The 17,086-nt window shown below is 39.8% G+C and overlaps 1 protein-coding gene across 2 annotated transcripts in view; it reads left to right on the top strand.

The window, feature by feature from the left end:
• B3GALNT2 (beta-1,3-N-acetylgalactosaminyltransferase 2) overlaps positions 1 to 17,086 on the top strand; it is a 28,303-nt gene that overhangs the window by 10,578 nt on the left and 639 nt on the right. Inside the window, exons 2-10 of one of the 2 annotated variants that reach the window (XM_040057523.2) lie at positions 2,320 to 2,467; positions 3,730 to 3,830; positions 4,901 to 5,094; positions 6,093 to 6,188; positions 10,604 to 10,714; positions 11,477 to 11,555; positions 12,771 to 12,954; positions 14,365 to 14,490; positions 16,590 to 16,749. In XM_040057523.2, the coding sequence (XP_039913457.1) occupies positions 2,320 to 2,467; positions 3,730 to 3,830; positions 4,901 to 5,094; positions 6,093 to 6,188; positions 10,604 to 10,714; positions 11,477 to 11,555; positions 12,771 to 12,954; positions 14,365 to 14,490; positions 16,590 to 16,749 (1,199 nt within the window). The remainder of the gene's footprint in view (positions 1 to 2,319; positions 2,468 to 3,729; positions 3,831 to 4,900; positions 5,095 to 6,092; positions 6,189 to 10,603; positions 10,715 to 11,476; positions 11,556 to 12,770; positions 12,955 to 14,364; positions 14,491 to 16,589; positions 16,750 to 17,086) is intronic. The other variant, XM_040057525.2, reaches the window with a different exon arrangement.

Raw genomic sequence — 17,086 nt, 5'->3', positions numbered from 1 at the left:
GGGGTTTTTTTTTGGTGTTTTTTTTAATTCTTTCAAACTAACTTATGCTATTTTGAGTCAAGTCACCCAGTAGACTTGTGCCCTTAGTTTTATTTTTCTTTAATTGTGATTTAATGGAATGGTTCTGCTTCTTATTCAAAGTGATGTTTTAAAATAGAAATCTGTGTAAACAGTACCTCATCTACAGTCTACAAGCATGTTAGGCCTATGAACTTTATACTGGAAGGCATGGAGTTACAGCTGATGAATAATCAAAGGATGGATGAAGAACAGGGGAAAACAAGTGATGTGTAAGTAGGGATTACGTGACTACACAGGACTATGCTATAGTGTTGTACTGTACAAACTTATGTCTGTCTCATGGATCTCTGCTGTCTTGGAGAGCTGCTGATTCTTGGCTATGTAATGGCCTATGAGGACATACAGAGCCTCTGGATAAATGATATTTACCAGCATAAAGGAAAACTAGATTGGTATTTCGATTGAACAGTGTGTTTGACGTACACGTTTCTTCGGATGTTATATAGGTTTGCTGCTCGGTAGCAAACAAATCCCTAAACCTCTCCACCAGTTCATGGTGGTTCTAAGAGGTGCAACAGTTGACTTCAGTGAGAAAATGAAGAATGGACCTAATGGCTCATTGCGTGGGATTTTAAGTCGTTCTGAGCCTAAGCTGATGGAAGCGTCTCTTTAATAGGTTAATGTTTCGCTCAAGTAATTGATAATCTTGTACCTGTTTTCAGTACAGTTTCACTTAAATAATGGTGGAAATTAACCTTCATATAGAAAATCAGTGTTTGCATATTTAGAGCTAAAATATTTAGTGGAAAATAGATTTGGAATGGCTTATCTGTGGAAACCTCACCCTTTGATTTTTTTGCTTTTGCGTTATTCTGAGAATCAATTCCAGAGCAGTTTTATTTGGCTTCTGTAGTCAAGGCGATTTTCAATAGCCCTAAAGAGCAACAACAAACGTTCTGAAATCTTGATGTTATTCAGCATGGAACAGAGCTAGGCCAAGGCCTCTGCACTGCATGCTGAACACTGCCAGTGGGATGGATAGAAGGCCAGATGGATGTCTGGTGGGATTTGGCACAGCAGCTTTTGTGGCAGACGCTGTGAGGTCCTAGGTTAGTGAGCCGCGTAAAAGAACCCATCTATTCAGCTTCAAAGTGGAGAAAGGAGATGCTAATACAGAAGGTAGAGTCTGGATAATGATTCAACTCCTTCTAGTGGGAGTTCATAATACAGACTTGGCAGTATTCTTAGTCTCTTAATTAGATTCTAAAAAATCTTGTCTATGCTATATGCAGTAGTTTAAAGTGCACTCACGCTTACATTTGTTTTCTTTATCTGCAGCCCAATGAAAAACATAGTGAGATGAGAGGGAAGCAATCCTTTGCTAAATCTGTCTTAACTCTAGGATATCTGGTAGATTAAACTAAGCAAATTCACTTTAGCTACTTGCCTGACTCTTTACAAGCTCTAAATCAGAGCTTCTCAGGTCTCTATCTGGTCATAATCCTGCTTGAAATCAAGTCCAGGTTTCATGATCTCTAAATTAAAACAGCATAAGCTAAATCCTGGATTACAAGTATTGGCGGTGGCATCCAGCTTTGAATAAAGCCAGAGCATTCCCCTGTGCAGGGATGTAACACCCTGTGTGAAGGCAATGTGGTGTTCCACTTCAGAGGATTAGAAACAATAGGCCTTGAGACCCCACACTGCAATTGTGAGGGAGAAGGGTGGTTCCAGCAACTTTAGAAAGAAATGGGAAAGTGGGCATGTTAGTGAAGGTTTTGGCATTTTTAAAATGTTTCTCTGATTACGAACCAAGAATGCAAAAGTAATTCTGCTGCTTGTTTTTAGTGTTTCAGTTCTCTTGCTTTTGAGATACCCTTTAACCACAGAATTACAGAATGATTTGGGTTGAAGAGACCTTAAAGATCATCTAATTTCAACTCCCCTGCCATGGGCAGGGATGACCCCCACCAGACCAGGTTGCTCAAGGCCCCATCCTACCTGACCTTGAACACTTCCCAAGATGAGTCAGCCGCAACTTCTCTGGGCAACCTTTGCCAGTGTTTTACCACCCTCTGAGTAAAGAATTTCCTCTCAACATCTAATCTCAGTCTCCCCTATTTTAGTTTAAATCCCTTTCCCTTTGTCCTATCACTATCTGCATTGCAAAAAGTTTCTCCCCCTCCTTTTAATAAGCTCCCTTTAAGTGCTGGAAGGCTGGAATTTTAATTATCGCTTGCAACTCAGGCTTGTGGTAATATGTACATAAAGTAAATATTTGTCACTTTCTACTTCTAGGTCCACTGTCCTTCTTTCCTCAGTGGAAGCTGAAACATTATGATGTTATTGTAGGTGTTCTGTCAGCTCGGCACAATCATGAACTGCGCAGTGTTATAAGGAACACTTGGTTCAAGCACCTGAAACAGCATCCTGCCCTGAACCAACGGTAACCTCTGCTGTTCTGTAGTTTGGGCCTGGGGGGCAGGGGGTGAGGACTGTAATGCTGAAATACCTTGATTTTATAATTTTTCTTTTAAAGTATTTCCCAGTTTGTTTGGTTTTGAGCATCTTGTATGCTGGTAGATTTTTTTAAGTGTGCTGAATCATATATAAGAATACTTCTTGCCTTGGGCTGTAATTACTTTTTATACACTGCTGTTTGCTTTTGCAATTACTTGTCCCTATTCATTAGTGATGTATAAGCCTTCTCTTTTTTGTGTTGCAATGTATTGTGTGCAGCTTGAATCCTCAGTAATCCAGGATTCTGAAAGAAGGCAGGGGCGCGTTTGGTTTGAGAGAACCATGAAAACTCTTGCAAACAGCCTCAACTGTAAAGTTCAGATTTATCTCCCACTGAACTGGGTGTACCAAACTGCTGCAGTGTGAGTGGCCCTTCCTGATTACTCACATAGACCTGACAGTGTACAGACAAGTCTGTTTTTGCTGAGAAGCTCTGCTATTCATCCCTGGAAACGCTGCCATTCTCACACCTCCGTACCTGCCTTGCACTGGAAGCATTTTGCTGTTCCCAGATTTGGTGTCAGCTTGCATCCTGGAGTGCAGCATAGCCCCTTCAGTCATCTAAAATTGTGACCTGTCATAGCTTATATGGAGTTCTGGGGGGACATTTAGCTGCTAGGTGAAAAGATGGGTTAAGGTGGATCCTTGCTCTTTGTATTACTTGATGTCTCCCTACTATGGAATAACCATGATTTGAGCTGGAGGGGAACCTCTTTTGCTGCAGCCCAAAGTTGAAATATTTCACTGTAAACAGATAGGCTGGAATCCTTTTGCCTCCTTCGATGCTATGTGTCTTTTTTCTTACTGTTTTTTTCATTGACTTTTGAATGCGTAGTATTTGAACAGTCTTGAATTAAGTAACAAACCCAGGCCAGGAGAGGCAGGTCTCTGGGATCCTTCAGCGCTGCCTTAGGTCTTTTTTTCTGTTTAGTGTGCTGGCTGTCTTGTATCTCATTTCTACCTGCCAATCTCCTTGCGACCTCGTAATGTAAAACGTTTAGGTGGGTTTGGAACTGAGCTCCTATGAGAGGATCCGTGTGGTTGCTCTGCATACCAGCTGTCATTGCTGATTTTCAAGAGGTCAAGAGCTTAACCTGTGAAAGACAGGCTGTGGTGATAAAAATAAGTTTATTGAAAATGGAGGGAGGAGGGAAGAGAACTGGTGTTAATAAAAGCAAATTATTTTAGTGTCCTTGTGAAGTTTATAATAGGTGCGCATGGTTGTGCTGTGCCAGTGAAGGACAGAGAAGACCCCTACTCCTGCAAACTTCTGAACATCAGTAACCCAGGTATAGAAGTTAACTTTTAAAAATTCGGTGCTCTGATCTAGAGCTAGTCATCTTTTCTGAGAGTAGTTTGGGGAGTTTAATTGAGACAGCTAGTCTTGAAAACAAACACCTCCTAGAACTTGTTGCATTAACCTTCCTGTAAGTACCGTGTGCAGGCCAGAAGGGGAGAGATATTTGGGCATGTGCGGGGGAGGCCATTGATTTATAATGGATTTGCATTTTCCTTGTGTCTCCAGGGAGTCTTTCCCATATAACATACATTTTTACTTCATTTATGTATTAAATTAAGTTAGAAAGAGACAAAATGACTTAGCATAGTATCAAATGTGATGGAAGTAGCAAGGTGACAGTCTTGAGTGTCAGATGGACTTCTCTGGTGACAAAGTGAATTTTCTAAGCAAGTCTGGCTGATAGTCTGCTTAAGAGAGAAAACAATTAAGAAATGTAAAATGGGGAAAAATGAAATGCCATACAAAAATTCCTAACTAAAATTGTAAATTTTTCCTGTCACTTTTTGGATTTTATTTAGTTTTTGCTCTTTAATACAAGTTAACTAAGGACTGCTAGGCGCCTGAGCCATGATTCAACACAAAATGTAACTTCTGTTATTTTCTCTTTGAATGACAACATCCACTGTTCCTGAGTATGAATGTTACCTCAGGGCTTAGGTAGGCAATAATGCTGAAAAGTAGGCAGCTGAATTAAGTGGAGGTGTGTGCCATTTTGATACATGAATAATTATTTTATTATGCTAAATATACAGATATCCATGCAGGCAAACAGCATTTTTGTCTTCTTGCTGTGGATTTATTGTGTTTCTAATCTTTTCCCTATGGATATGTAGGCACTGAGCTGCAATTGCTATTAGCCTGCAGATTGCTGTATCACTGAAATTTTTCTTGCTGCTGTCTGCAGCCCATTGTATTTTGACTCCAGTGTTTGGTTATCCTTGTGCACTTGTGAGCCATGCTAATTAACCAGGATGCTTTGCATGTAGGCAGTGTGCTTTGTGTGTATCCAGGCACCATGAACTTTTCTCACCTCATCTCTGGCCTTTCCTTTTCATACAGTTTTGAATCAGGAAATTGAAGCATTCAGTCTCCCTGAGGACACACCTTCTGTGCTGTCTGAAGACAGAATCGTCAGTGTGAACTTCCGTGTCCTTTACCCCATTGTCATTACCAGCCTTGGGGTATTTTATGAGCCCGATGGGGTGGGATTCCAGAGGAACATCACTGTAAAGCTGTACCAGGCAGAACATGAGGTAGAGTATTGTAGTTAACTTTTGAAAGCATGATGTCTCTTTTTTGGGGATTAAGTTCTTACAGAAAGTGACATGCAGTCTTGGTGAGTTAGAAGAGAAGTACTTAACTGACAAGTGTATGAATTAATATTTTTCTTCTGTTGCATTTTAAATTCTTTTATATATGTATACAGAGGCACATCCTGGATGAGGAAAAAATGGAATTCACAAAGTGCTATGAGTTAATCGAGATGCTGTTATGAAAGAGCACTTATATCTAATTCCAATTATTTATTTGTATTGTATTTGAAGTTGTAAATATTGATAGTTATTAAGGAATAAAAGAAAAACCTCTGGAATATATTTAAAATGTGCAGAAACATACATTTGGTGTCTTCAAGCAGAGATGCAGGACAGCTGTAGTTTTTTCTTGTCTGTCTTCTGGCAAGACATTTATAGATTTCTAGGAACTGCTATTATTTAATGGTAATAATCAGACTTCATTGATCATTTCCCCCAGTCCCAAGCTGTTATGGGTTTGATAGAATAGCTTTGTGATTTGGAGGGAAAAAATCTTTGAGCAAGATTGTTGCATTTGATATATTATATTTATCTCAACTAATAACTTGATAGGCCAATTTCAAAACTTCTGCCAATGCTGCAGTAGAAAGAATTATGATTTCCATGATGAACTTCCGAGGAGTTTGGTTTATAATAGCCATAATAAAAATAAAGTTATACTCTATTCAAGTTCACATTTCCTAAATTGTAGAATTCCTAAGTGTTCGATGTCTGATAGTTTTATCTGCATTAGCTTTTTACTTCCAGTGAAGAAAAGTTGGTATTGTAAGAGAGCTTGGAAACTGTTTTCTGAAGATTGGAATTTGGCAATGCAGAATCTTCATGTAATTTGTTATTATCTAAGAGCCATTTGATTACCTGTGTAATACAGTAGCACGTTTAATGTGCGTCTTGTTGGTTTTTTTAAATTTTGGGGTTTTTTTCCCTGTTGTTCACAGGAAGCGATCTTCAGTGCTCGCTTTAGTCCCCCAAGCTGTGGAGTGCAGGTGAACAGATTGTGGTACAAGCCAGTGGAGCAGTTTATTTTGCCAGAGGTATGTGCAGTATCAGAACTGCCAGCAGTCCTTTTGAGTCATCTGACAGACTGACTGATAAAACTGGCCTTTGCTTGAGGCAGAAAAGGGCAAGTGGAAACCTCTAGAATGTTAGTTCCCAGAATCACAGAATGGGTAAGTAGTTGCAGGGATATGCTGAAATCCAGTATTTGTTTTACAGCATCTTGTTATCACACATAATTATAAAATATAAGCCTTGAAAATACAAATTGATAAAAAATTACATTGTCAAATAATAGCAACTTCAGAAAACTTACCTATTTCTGATTGAAAACTTACCTATTTCTGATTGAAAACTGTACCTGCTTTGATTCTGTGGGAGAGTTTACCAGAAAATGAGATGCTTCTTTCTCCCTTCTGTTGTATCAGACATTAGCACACAAGATAGGGAGGGAAGGATGGCACAGGTTTCTAAGGAGCAGCTGGAAAAGAGATTTCTGCATCTGCGTCAAGATATTTTGTGTTACTTTTGCAGTGACTTTTGCTTTTGGTATAGGGATATGGAACCTGCTTGTGGCTGCATAGGAAGGAAGGTGATTAAACACAAAAGGAACATAATATCATAGGAGAATACCCTGATGTTTTTACAGTGAAGGTTTAATGAATAAAGGTTGACTCAGAAGGAGAATTCTAGTTAGCAGACCCTCCCAGGTATAAGGAATTGTTCTCAGTGGACCAGTGATCTCTCGCTAGATATCTCAGCTACCATTTTAGACAGTTTCCTTTAATTTAAATATTTTCCTGGACTCTTGCTGCTATTTCTGTAAGTTGTCTTTAGGTCTGGGTTGTTTTATTAGTAAAGAAATTGTTTTATGAAAGAAAGAAGCAAGAGAAGGTTGAAGAGGGAAGAGAAGACAATTTATTCCCTGATTTATTCCCCTGGCTCTATATTAATGAATGCATTTGGGAATCTGTTAATTTTAAGGGGAATCTGCAGCTGGCTTGATTGCTTTATCATCTTAGACAGTGTTTACGTAATACTGTGCAAGTTGTTATGTTGGCAGGAGACCTTTCAGGTGAGCAAACCACTTAGAGTATTTTGTGCATGTATTTTGGCAATCTAAATCTAATATAATTTGGCAATCTAAAATGATTGAGTGTTTATTTTACATTTTTAAAAAGAATGTTGGTAATTTGGTAGTCTATCGTGTGAGCCTTTCCCCTGTAAGACTTTGTTTTGAGATGCTAAAATTCCAGGCATTGTAATTTTGCTATAAATGGTTGCAGTTTTCCTGAGAGGCAGATGGGAAGTGTTTCCTTGAGAGAGAGAGAGAATATTAGTATTCATATATTTCTTTGTGTGGGCTTCCTTAATCTGATGTGTGTCATGCGCTGAACGCTTACAGGGTAACACGATGTTTCCAGTGTAGATGAATAGGGGCTTATGCACAGCACGCAGTCTCCTGTGATGCTCAGGATGCTGAAGCATACGCGATGATTCAGAGGAGGAGGCAATGCCCACGTGTTCCTGTCTTCTTGTTTGAGAGCACTGAGCTGAGTGAACTGTTTAATTGTCATAGGATGGTGTCTGAGACAGCGTCTATTCTCTGTCTTTCCACCTTGAAGAAGTAATGGATTGTACAGACTGCTGAAGAGCTTCATTCATCTTCCAGCTGAAGTGCTGCTCTTCCTGCTCGTCTCGGGGAAAGGCAAGGAAATGCAGCATTAGAATAAGCATCTGGCAGGCCAGATTGCGAGAGGCAGAATCGATCGTTCAGCTTTGGAACGACTGAAAGCGCAGAACAGCAGAAGCGCCAGCAGATAACCAAAGCACACAGGGCTCTTACAGACAAGTCTTAGCGATGCACTTACTTTGTCAAAAAGCCGTGGGCCGCTTGCATGAGATCGGGATTCTGTAGTGCACATATTCCTTGTTACTTGTGGGGAGTAGTTGGAGGAACAAAAAGCACAGCACTGTTTAAGATGAGGAAAGGAGTTTGGCAGGGCTGCATTATGTCGGTTCACCTGTTCGGTATTCACTGTAAATGCCGCTGCGCTCTGGCAGCAACAAGGCTGGAATTTAAATGGGGAAAAACAGATGATGTAGTCCCAGGTGTGCCACTAATGTTTTTGCTTTAGACAGTTTTTGGCCTCAGCTTTCATTAAGTGGCTTAGAGTAAGAATAGCTGAAGGCTAAAGTCATTAGAAAATTTGCTTACAAGTCTCTCAGCCTGGAAAATAATGATAGTTTGCAGCCTTAGGACACCTTACACTGAGGTTCACTGGTAGTAACTCATTAAGTCTCCTGGAACGTTTGAAGTCCGTAGCAGTAACAGTCAGTGGTGAGAGCTCTAATGCTTCTGCTTGCTGAGGCATGAAAGGACTCTCTTGCTCCTAAAGGCCTCACCTGTTCACTAAACAACTTTCCAAAGGTTGTGTTTATAAAAGAGGACGCTGAAGTGTGATTAGAGCCCAATCCCTACAGTAAAAAACATTGGAATGGGAAATGACACTGTAGGAAGAGAAATTGAACCACTAGAAAAAGTCTTAATATTGGTTCATTTATTTTGATAACTGAGAAATAATTAAACAACAGAGAGCTGAGTATGAGTCAGCAGTGCCCTGACAGCCAGGAAGGCCAGCTGTGTCCTCATGCTGCATTCAGGCACAGCATGGCCAGCTGGGCAAGGGAGGGGATTGTCCCCTCTGCTCTGAGCTGGGGCGGCCTCACCTCGAGTGCCGGGAGCAGTTTTGGGGCCTCAATGAAACAAAGACATTGAACTGTTAGAGAGTGTCCAAAGGAGGGCAGTGAAGATGGTGAAGGGCCTTGAGGGGAAGGCATTTGAGGAATGGCTGAGGGCACTGGGTCTGTTCAGGCTGGAGGAGACTGAGGGGAGATCTCACTGCTGTTACAGCTTCCTCATATGGGGAAAAGGAGGAGCAGGCACTGATATCTCCTCTCTGGTGACCAGAGACAGGACCTGGGGGAATGGCCTGAAGCAGAGTTAGGGGGGGTTGGGCTGGATGTTAGAAAAAGAGGGTGTTTGGGCATTGGAACAGGCTCTCCGGGGAAGTGGTCATAGCACCAAGCCAAGAGTTCAAGAAGAGTTTGGCCAATGCTTGCAGGCAGAGGATGTGATTTGGGAATGGTCCTGCAGGGTCAGGAGTTGGATAGGATGATCCTTATGGGTCCCTTCCAATTCAGCTTATTCTGTGATTCTGTGAAACGAGGGGAAGGTGTTGAGCACGGAAGTCAGCCTTGAATAAACACTGGCTAGCTCCATTATTAGCTTATAAAGCTGGCATTTAAAATAATAGATGAGAGACTTCTGAAATACACAACTGTCATTAAACACTTAGACTGCTGCAGTTGTTAAGACTTAATTCTAGAGGAAAGCAAAAAGGTGAGCTGAACTCTAATCTAGACTTAAAGGTGTTTCAGTAACTGGAGCATTTTTGGAGAAGGTTTCTAATGTACAAGGAAGCTAAAATGGGGAAGAGATGAGAGGTTGGTATAAGTAAACAGACTTCCTACAGCAACAGAGATGCATCTACAAACAAGTTATTTTTCTGTTCCAACACCCACACTAACAACCAGTGTGTTTCCTATGAAACTGGGAGAGACAAAATGGAATGTGCTCATCCAGGAGTCAGGAGTATAACAACCCTACCTTTTCATAAGGGGGAAATTGCTTTAAAAATTTACAAAAATAAAATTCTTCTAATACTCTTACTTGTACAGCTTACCACCTCTTCCTTTGCATGTTCTCGGGGGTCTTCAGTTTAGAGTTGAAATTAAGTCCTTTCAAATGCAAGAATTTACACACACACATATGTAAAACATGGAGGGGCATAGCCTAATTTGACAGTTAAAACCAGAAAATTTGAAGTTATTCACTTGTCTTTTTCTTCCTTATCAGCCAGGATGTGAGGTGACAATTCTGTCACTCCTACAGTAGCTTGTGACACCTGTACTGTGATGAAGGAGGCCATATTTTTCTTTGAGTTTTGCTGGTGTCAGGATCAAGTCTCTGATCTCTGTTTGGCAGATAATGATAAAAGCTGAGCTTGTTTCCAAATCTGTTTTAATGTATTCTCTTTATAAAGCAGGATTTTATATTTGATTTTTAAAACTTCACTTCGGGTCACTTTTAAATGCTATTTTGATGATTTTAGAGAGCCAAAATCTTTTACACTAGGCTTTTGTTAAAAGTTTAATACAGAGATTCATGATTAGTTTCAAAAGAATGATGATGTGCTACTGAGTTTCACCGATGCGTTTTGTTTATGTGTAACTTAGTTTTATTGAAGTGTAAGTGAAGCATTTGTTACGCACTTCAGCTAAGTCTTATGTGAAGTTGACTATAAAATAATTTTAAAGAGCCCAAACTGTTTGACTTCCATGTTTTTAAGCCTCTCTATACCTGCATAATAGTGTTTTGCTCTCTTGCCAGAGTTTTGAAGGTACCATTGTGTGGGAGAGCCAGGATCTTCAGGGCTTAGTTTCAAGAAACCTTCATAAAGTGATGGTGAATGATGGAGGAGGTGTTTTCAGAGTCATTACAGTGAGTCCCCTCACCTTCCTTTCCACCATGTTTCTGTTTTTCCTAAAGTGTTGAGAATTTAGTGTTTTACTTTGCTGTGTTTCTCTCTGTAAATCATCAGTTCAGTTGGGTTTCTCCTTTTGTCTCAGAAGAGAAGTTTTGCTTTGCCATCTTGCAGAAAAATAACACTTGTAAGTGTAATTTTATTTTGAGGGGAGTAAAGCTCTCATTGCTTTTGTCAGATGTGAAGCAGTATCAGTATATCAGAGGTGGCAAAATGTGGGTCAGAAATCCTGTGCTAAAATCCCAACTGGTGGGATAAAGTCTGGTTATTTCCTTTTTGGTAGTGTGTCTCTTTTTGTGTCAAATTGTTGCTTGCCTAAACATCCTGTGTTGTCGTAATTCAGCCGGAATAATTTTGCATTTTGCTGTCAACTTCAAAACTAATCTTCTGGAAGTTTCAGTGGTACTGCTAGTTATGGGTGAAACTCTAAAAAAAGTCACAAAAATTTAGTTAAAAATCTTAGTCTTTCATGGCACATTTTGTGATTCTTGGTGTGGTCCTGTGCGAGACCAGGAGTTGGACATCCATAATTGTTGTGGGTCCCTTCCAGCTCAGGATGTTCTGTGATTCTGGTATTATGCAGGTGCCTACACCAGCAAAGCTTTAAATTAATTTCATTCTTAGTTGCCAGAAAACTTCACACCTTAAAATCAGAGGGAAAACACATGGATAATGAGAGATGAATTATCTATTAATTTCCATTCATCTGTTCCTAACAGGCAGGGGAAGGGTCACTGCCACATGAGCTCACAGAAGGTGTGGAGGGAATAGCAGGTGGTTTTATCTACACTATTCAAGGTAAGTCCACAAAATGTAGCATGACATTTGATGTTATGGTAAAACAGGTAATTTAAATTACACTTCTATGTATAATTCGTGCTGTCTTCATGAATTTAGTCACCCTAGGTTTTCTTTTAGCAGAAACATTTTCTTCCTGGCTCTTTTTCTGCTTAAAGTCAATGTCCTGAAGTGGTTCCTTTGCTTGCCTTCTTGTCAGCCACTCCAGTTGACTTGCATCCCTTTGTCTTTTTATCTAGACTCTCTTCTTGGTTTTCTGTTACTCAAAATCAAGTCTAAAAATGTCATGCAATGAAATCTTCCCCTGATATTTTTCACGCTTTTTTCCAGTTTTGCAGTTAGAGGTACTGCATCACAATGTTTAATATGGACAAACAGTTTCCATCCCTGTTGTTGCTCTTTTACACCTATTTCAGCAGAATGTTCAGGGATTTTATAGGAGCCCTTTCCATTTTCTAAGATTTTGGCCACATAACACTGGAGTCAATGTGTTCTTCTTGGTTCATTATAGCCAGCATAAGCAGTGACTTTGAGAGTGTTATTTTGCTGTGGTTTTGTGGCCAGGACTGGCAGATATAATTGGGCAGTTCTGTTGTCTTGTCATCTGTGTAGGAGCCTGAATTGAGGTGTGTGCTAAAGCCCATCCATCTTGTTTGTCAAACTCTGCTTCAGTACCACAAACTACCTCCTTATCTGCAGGATATTTTTAGCTTTTACCTGCAGTTACGTGATGTGGTTCAGCAGGGACCATCTGTGCTACATCAAAGCAATGCCTATTTGATTATATTTAGCACAGCGTTGTTTGTTTGTTAGTGTGTTTATTTTTTAATGTTAGATACATCTACTTAGGAGTAATTGACAGTGGCCTTTTTACTCTACAGGTAAGAGTAATAGTGAAGTCCCAGACAGTCCTTTATATTAAGGAACCTTAAAAAGTTGAATTTTTTCATTACTGAAAAGGAAGAGAATACTTTTTTTTACTTTAAACTTTCAGTGTCAGGCCTTATACAAAAATTTACTTCTTTGTTGTTCTGCAGCTTTTACCATTTTTTAGAAATTTTAGAATTAATTTCAGGATTTTCATAACCCCATTAATTCGAATGCTTCTTCAGGTTCATTTTGTCAATCTGTGCCCTGTATGATGCAAGGGAAGTGTGGAATAATATGTAGATATACATCTTTGTTTAAACAAACAGTGGGTGCTGTTTCTTTCAGAAGGTGATGCTCTTTTAAAAAGCCTCCATACTCGCCCAGAAAGATTTGCAAGGCACATAAAAAACCTTGAGAAAGAAGATGCTTTATTGAAGGAAGAAAGCAGTACCTATGATGACATTGTTTTTGTAGATGTGATTGACACTTACAGAAACGTTCCCTCCAAACTGCTGAACTTCTACCGATGGTAAGATGAAAAGAAAGTATTTTCTTATTTTCTCTTAGGAATGGTGCTGGTTGTAGTGAAAGATGATCCAGCAGATTATGTTGTTTGATGGGTTCCATGAAATACATGCCTTTTGTGATTTACTTCATGAAGTTGTATTTCTCTCTCACAAGTGAATGTAGTGAGTAAAGTGGCAGTGCCTATAGTTTTTTGAAAGCTGACCCTTGGTGCTTTCAAAAGAGTCCAGGTGTAAGCATTTTCATTTCTCCTTGTAATTTCTTTTCATTTGCATCTAAGCTAAAACTAGCATTTTTAGTATTTTAAAGATGGTTTTTGGCCAGTTTATATAATTACTCAGTGTTTCAGTTTGTGGCCATTGCTGCAGTCCCATAATCATGAGTGGAGGGGAAGGACTGGAAGCCTTTGTACAAGGGGGACAGAAGGCTGATAGGAGGAATAGTCATAGTGCAGTGCATTGTCTGTGGTGAATCTAGTAAGTTTCTACCTCTAATTTGCAGTGATTTCCCTCACTCTGAGACAACTGTTTCAGTTAATTGATGCTGCTGTGGAGTAAGAAATATAGCTGACAGTTATAATTTAACCAAAATTCATTTTAGTTGCTTGCAAGATTATGCACTTACTTCATATATTCCATGGCTATGAATGTAACTGAAAAACTGAACCATGCTTTCAGTTCTAAAAGAAGGTGTGCATTTCAAGACTTAGAATTTTGTGATAATTTCTTACAGATTAGCAGTTTTTCAAGATTTAGTAATAAAAGGCTTTTAAAAATACCCTTCTTGTTACAAGAAGTTACCCTGACAAATGTTTGTAACCAACCCAGCCATGATCCCTAGAATCTTAAGCTTTTTTGGTTATTTTATGCATGTCACATTCAACTATTTCAGACAGGTAAAGATAACATTTTTCATATTTGAAGGGCTCATTTACAGAAAAAAGAGAAAGTACAGAGTTGTTTCCACAGATGTTTTTTACCACCTGTCACCTTCTCATTGCCCTTGAACTGTCTCCTGAAAGTAGGCTACTGACGTGTAGCCAGTGGCTTCTAACAGCTTCTAACAGCTGTGCTGCCAACAGCATCAGGGATTCATATCCTTCTGAGGTCAACACTGCTTAAGATGGTCTCATTAGTAAATCCACCATCTGTCCTGGAGAACAAAACTTCAAATTTGTTTTCTTCTGCTCATACACAAATCTGAGTTGTAAGATCCTCATAGGATACGGCTGCATCTCCTTTGAAGGACAAGCAGTCAGCCTTGGCTGATAGAGAAAACATGTAAAAATCAAGGGTAGGAAAGACATTCCTTCCCTCTTGCTTCCCCCCTGCAACCCAAAAATCCCCTTGCAGAGCGTATTGTCTGTAGTTTGGTGTGCAGCTCAGCATCTCGTCACTTTCCTTTTTGGCTACAGGACAGTTGAATCAACAAGTTTTGACTTGTTGCTGAAGACGGATGATGACTGTTACATTGATTTGGAAGCTGTTTTCAACAGGATACTGCAGAAAAAATTGGACAGGCCAAACATTTGGTGGGGAAAGTAAGTTTTTTTTAAAAAAAAATCTTTAAGAGATAGATACCATTTCTTTAGTGAATGGTTTAGTGATTTAAGTCTGTTTTCATGTGGGTTCCCCTCCTATGCCTAAGGAAGCCAGTTGTAAAGAGCAGGACTTCTAAACGTGTTAAAACTTTGAATCTCAGAATCAGAAATCAGTTCTTTACAATAACTTTCCAGAGTATGCCTTTTCAATGATTTAAACGTGCTGAATATCTTACCTACCTGGTTTTAAAATGTATTAAAGACATCTTTGTCATGGTACTTAAGTAAATAAGACTCTTCTGGCAATACAGTGAAGTTAAAAGGAAAGTACCTAGTACAGAACTATAAATATTACTTTTTGTGATGTCACTGTGATTTTTCTGGTGGGCTTGAGGAAGTGCGGTAAAAAGGAGAAACAAAATTTCTGTTACCGTCTGCACTTTATTGTAACATCTGTGAATTTCAGGCATTGCTACCCATTTCTGCTGTTTAAAATAGTAGATCTGATTATATAAATTTTTGAGTGAACCTTTCCAGCCTGTATTACACTTGTGAATAACCAGGAGGATCAAAGTAGCCCATATCTTCCCTTTCATCCATGGAATGCATTGTAGCTCTGATATGACATCCAATAGGGCAGAAACTATGCTACTATAGCATAATGGTACAATGTGCCTTCCTGTCACCCTCTGCTCTTGAAGAAAAACAGGTCTTTGCTGCTTTCCTTCACAAATCTGGTCCTGCCTGTGGCTTACTCATAAAGTGATGCAATAAGGTGTGTGGTTGAGTGTGTGAAATAGTTGGTTATCTTGTGATTATTTCAAAGAGCTGTAGGAATGACAGCTTTGAGTATAAATTCTTTAATAGTCACAGTCTTCAGGACAGGGAAGTGTGATGTGTAGGGAACAATGCTGAAATAACTATGGAAGTATAAAATGATTATCAAAGCAGATCTTCTCAGTCTGGAGGGGGTTGAACCCTTCATGCTGTGATTCAGTGGAGTGGAAGATACTGAGTCTAAAGTGAATTCAGGTATCAGATGAGACTTTTATTTACTTTGTGCTTTAGCATGTCGGCTTCAGTTGGGAATGGGCAGCATCTGATAACAGATCTGCCACTCAGCTGTAATTCCTCCCTTTCGGGGCTGTTGTCTGAGGTGACAATTCTTAGTGGCTCACTGAAGCTTTCAGCTGCTTGTGCTCATGACTGAAAATCAGCAATGGGTGAACCTCTTTGTAAAACAGGGAGACCCTGCTGCACTGACCCAGTTATGTCTCTTAGCTATGAGTGCATGAAGTATCTGTGAGGCCAGGGGAGCACAGTAGCAGCCCGTTCCCAAACAGGAGAAGCAGGATGCTTCTCGCTGCCTCCCTTTGGCAGGGTCCATAGCGCTGCACAGTGCAGCAGTGAGCTCTGCCTCGCTGGCAGCGTGTGGGGAGACTGTGCAGACAGAGTCTGCTTCCTGCATGCCTCTAGGAGTGAATAAACCCTTCCTTAGAGAACACCACTGCCAGGAAGAAGTTCTTTTGTAATTCAGTGATGGCAGCATCTCTTTGCTGAGCTTCATTTGGAAAACAGCTTAGGGAAGGTACTTACTGCTCCCTGGTTTTTAAGCAGCCACTAGTTTTAACAGTAAAATGGGTTGCATAACATTGCTATCTGCATGCCTGCTTGAGGCACTGCCTTTGTGTCATGTTGATTAACCAAAGGGGTTAATTAGCAGGACACATATATGCCTGTTATAAAATAGGTAAGGATGTGTTTTCTTACCTAGTTCAGAGCCCAACAGCAAAGTGCAGATGCTAAAGACCTGACTGTCAAAGTTGCCTTTGTTTGCTTTGAAAACTTTCTCTTATTATTCAAGACTGAGACCAAGCAACAGCTACAATTTTAGCTTTGTGTCCTAGGGAAATAAAACTAGGAACGATAATTAGATCACCTACTTCTTCCTCTCAGTTGTTTATCAGTATTACTTCCGTTGTTACCAGCGTTCATAGGTTCCACAGAGGACTCTCTAGAGTCCTATATATATCTCATGTCTGTATGGTCTTCTATATGAGATATATATCTATATATCTCATGTCTAACATGGTCTTCAGTTTCAGACTGAATTGGGCAGTTGATCGAACTGGGAAGTGGCAAGAACTGGAGTATCCAAGCCCTGCATATCCAGCCTTTGCTTGTGGGTCTGGCTATGTCATCTCCAAAGACATTGTGCAATGGCTGGCAAGCAACTCTGAAAGATTAAAAACTTACCAGGTAATAAAGATTAGTTCAGTTTTTCTGTATTAAAGTGGTCTTGGGAACCCAGCATATACTGGATGAGTCAGAAAAAACATTGCTCAAGTGTTAGTATTGAGTTCCCCTGGCTCATGTGGGCTTTTGCCATGTTTTTGGTTGCTATGCTTAGTGCCTGTTCTAGGTCAAAGCACAGATGTTTTGGACTGAGAACCTCTGGAGCTGTAATCTTGTTTTTTGTACTCTGTTTTTGTAAGAGCAGTGTATTATCATGGGAAAGGTGGGAGGATTATTTTAACACCTCTGCAGTAGTCTAGTGTAGGTTTTTGTAATTACCATTCTTTACTGCAGGTGGAAG

This window comes from Hirundo rustica, chromosome 3 (genome assembly GCF_015227805.2).
Source record: "Hirundo rustica isolate bHirRus1 chromosome 3, bHirRus1.pri.v3, whole genome shotgun sequence".
Classification (NCBI taxonomy): domain Eukaryota; kingdom Metazoa; phylum Chordata; class Aves; order Passeriformes; family Hirundinidae; genus Hirundo; species Hirundo rustica.
This window is presented reverse-complemented; position numbering and strand designations above follow the sequence as displayed.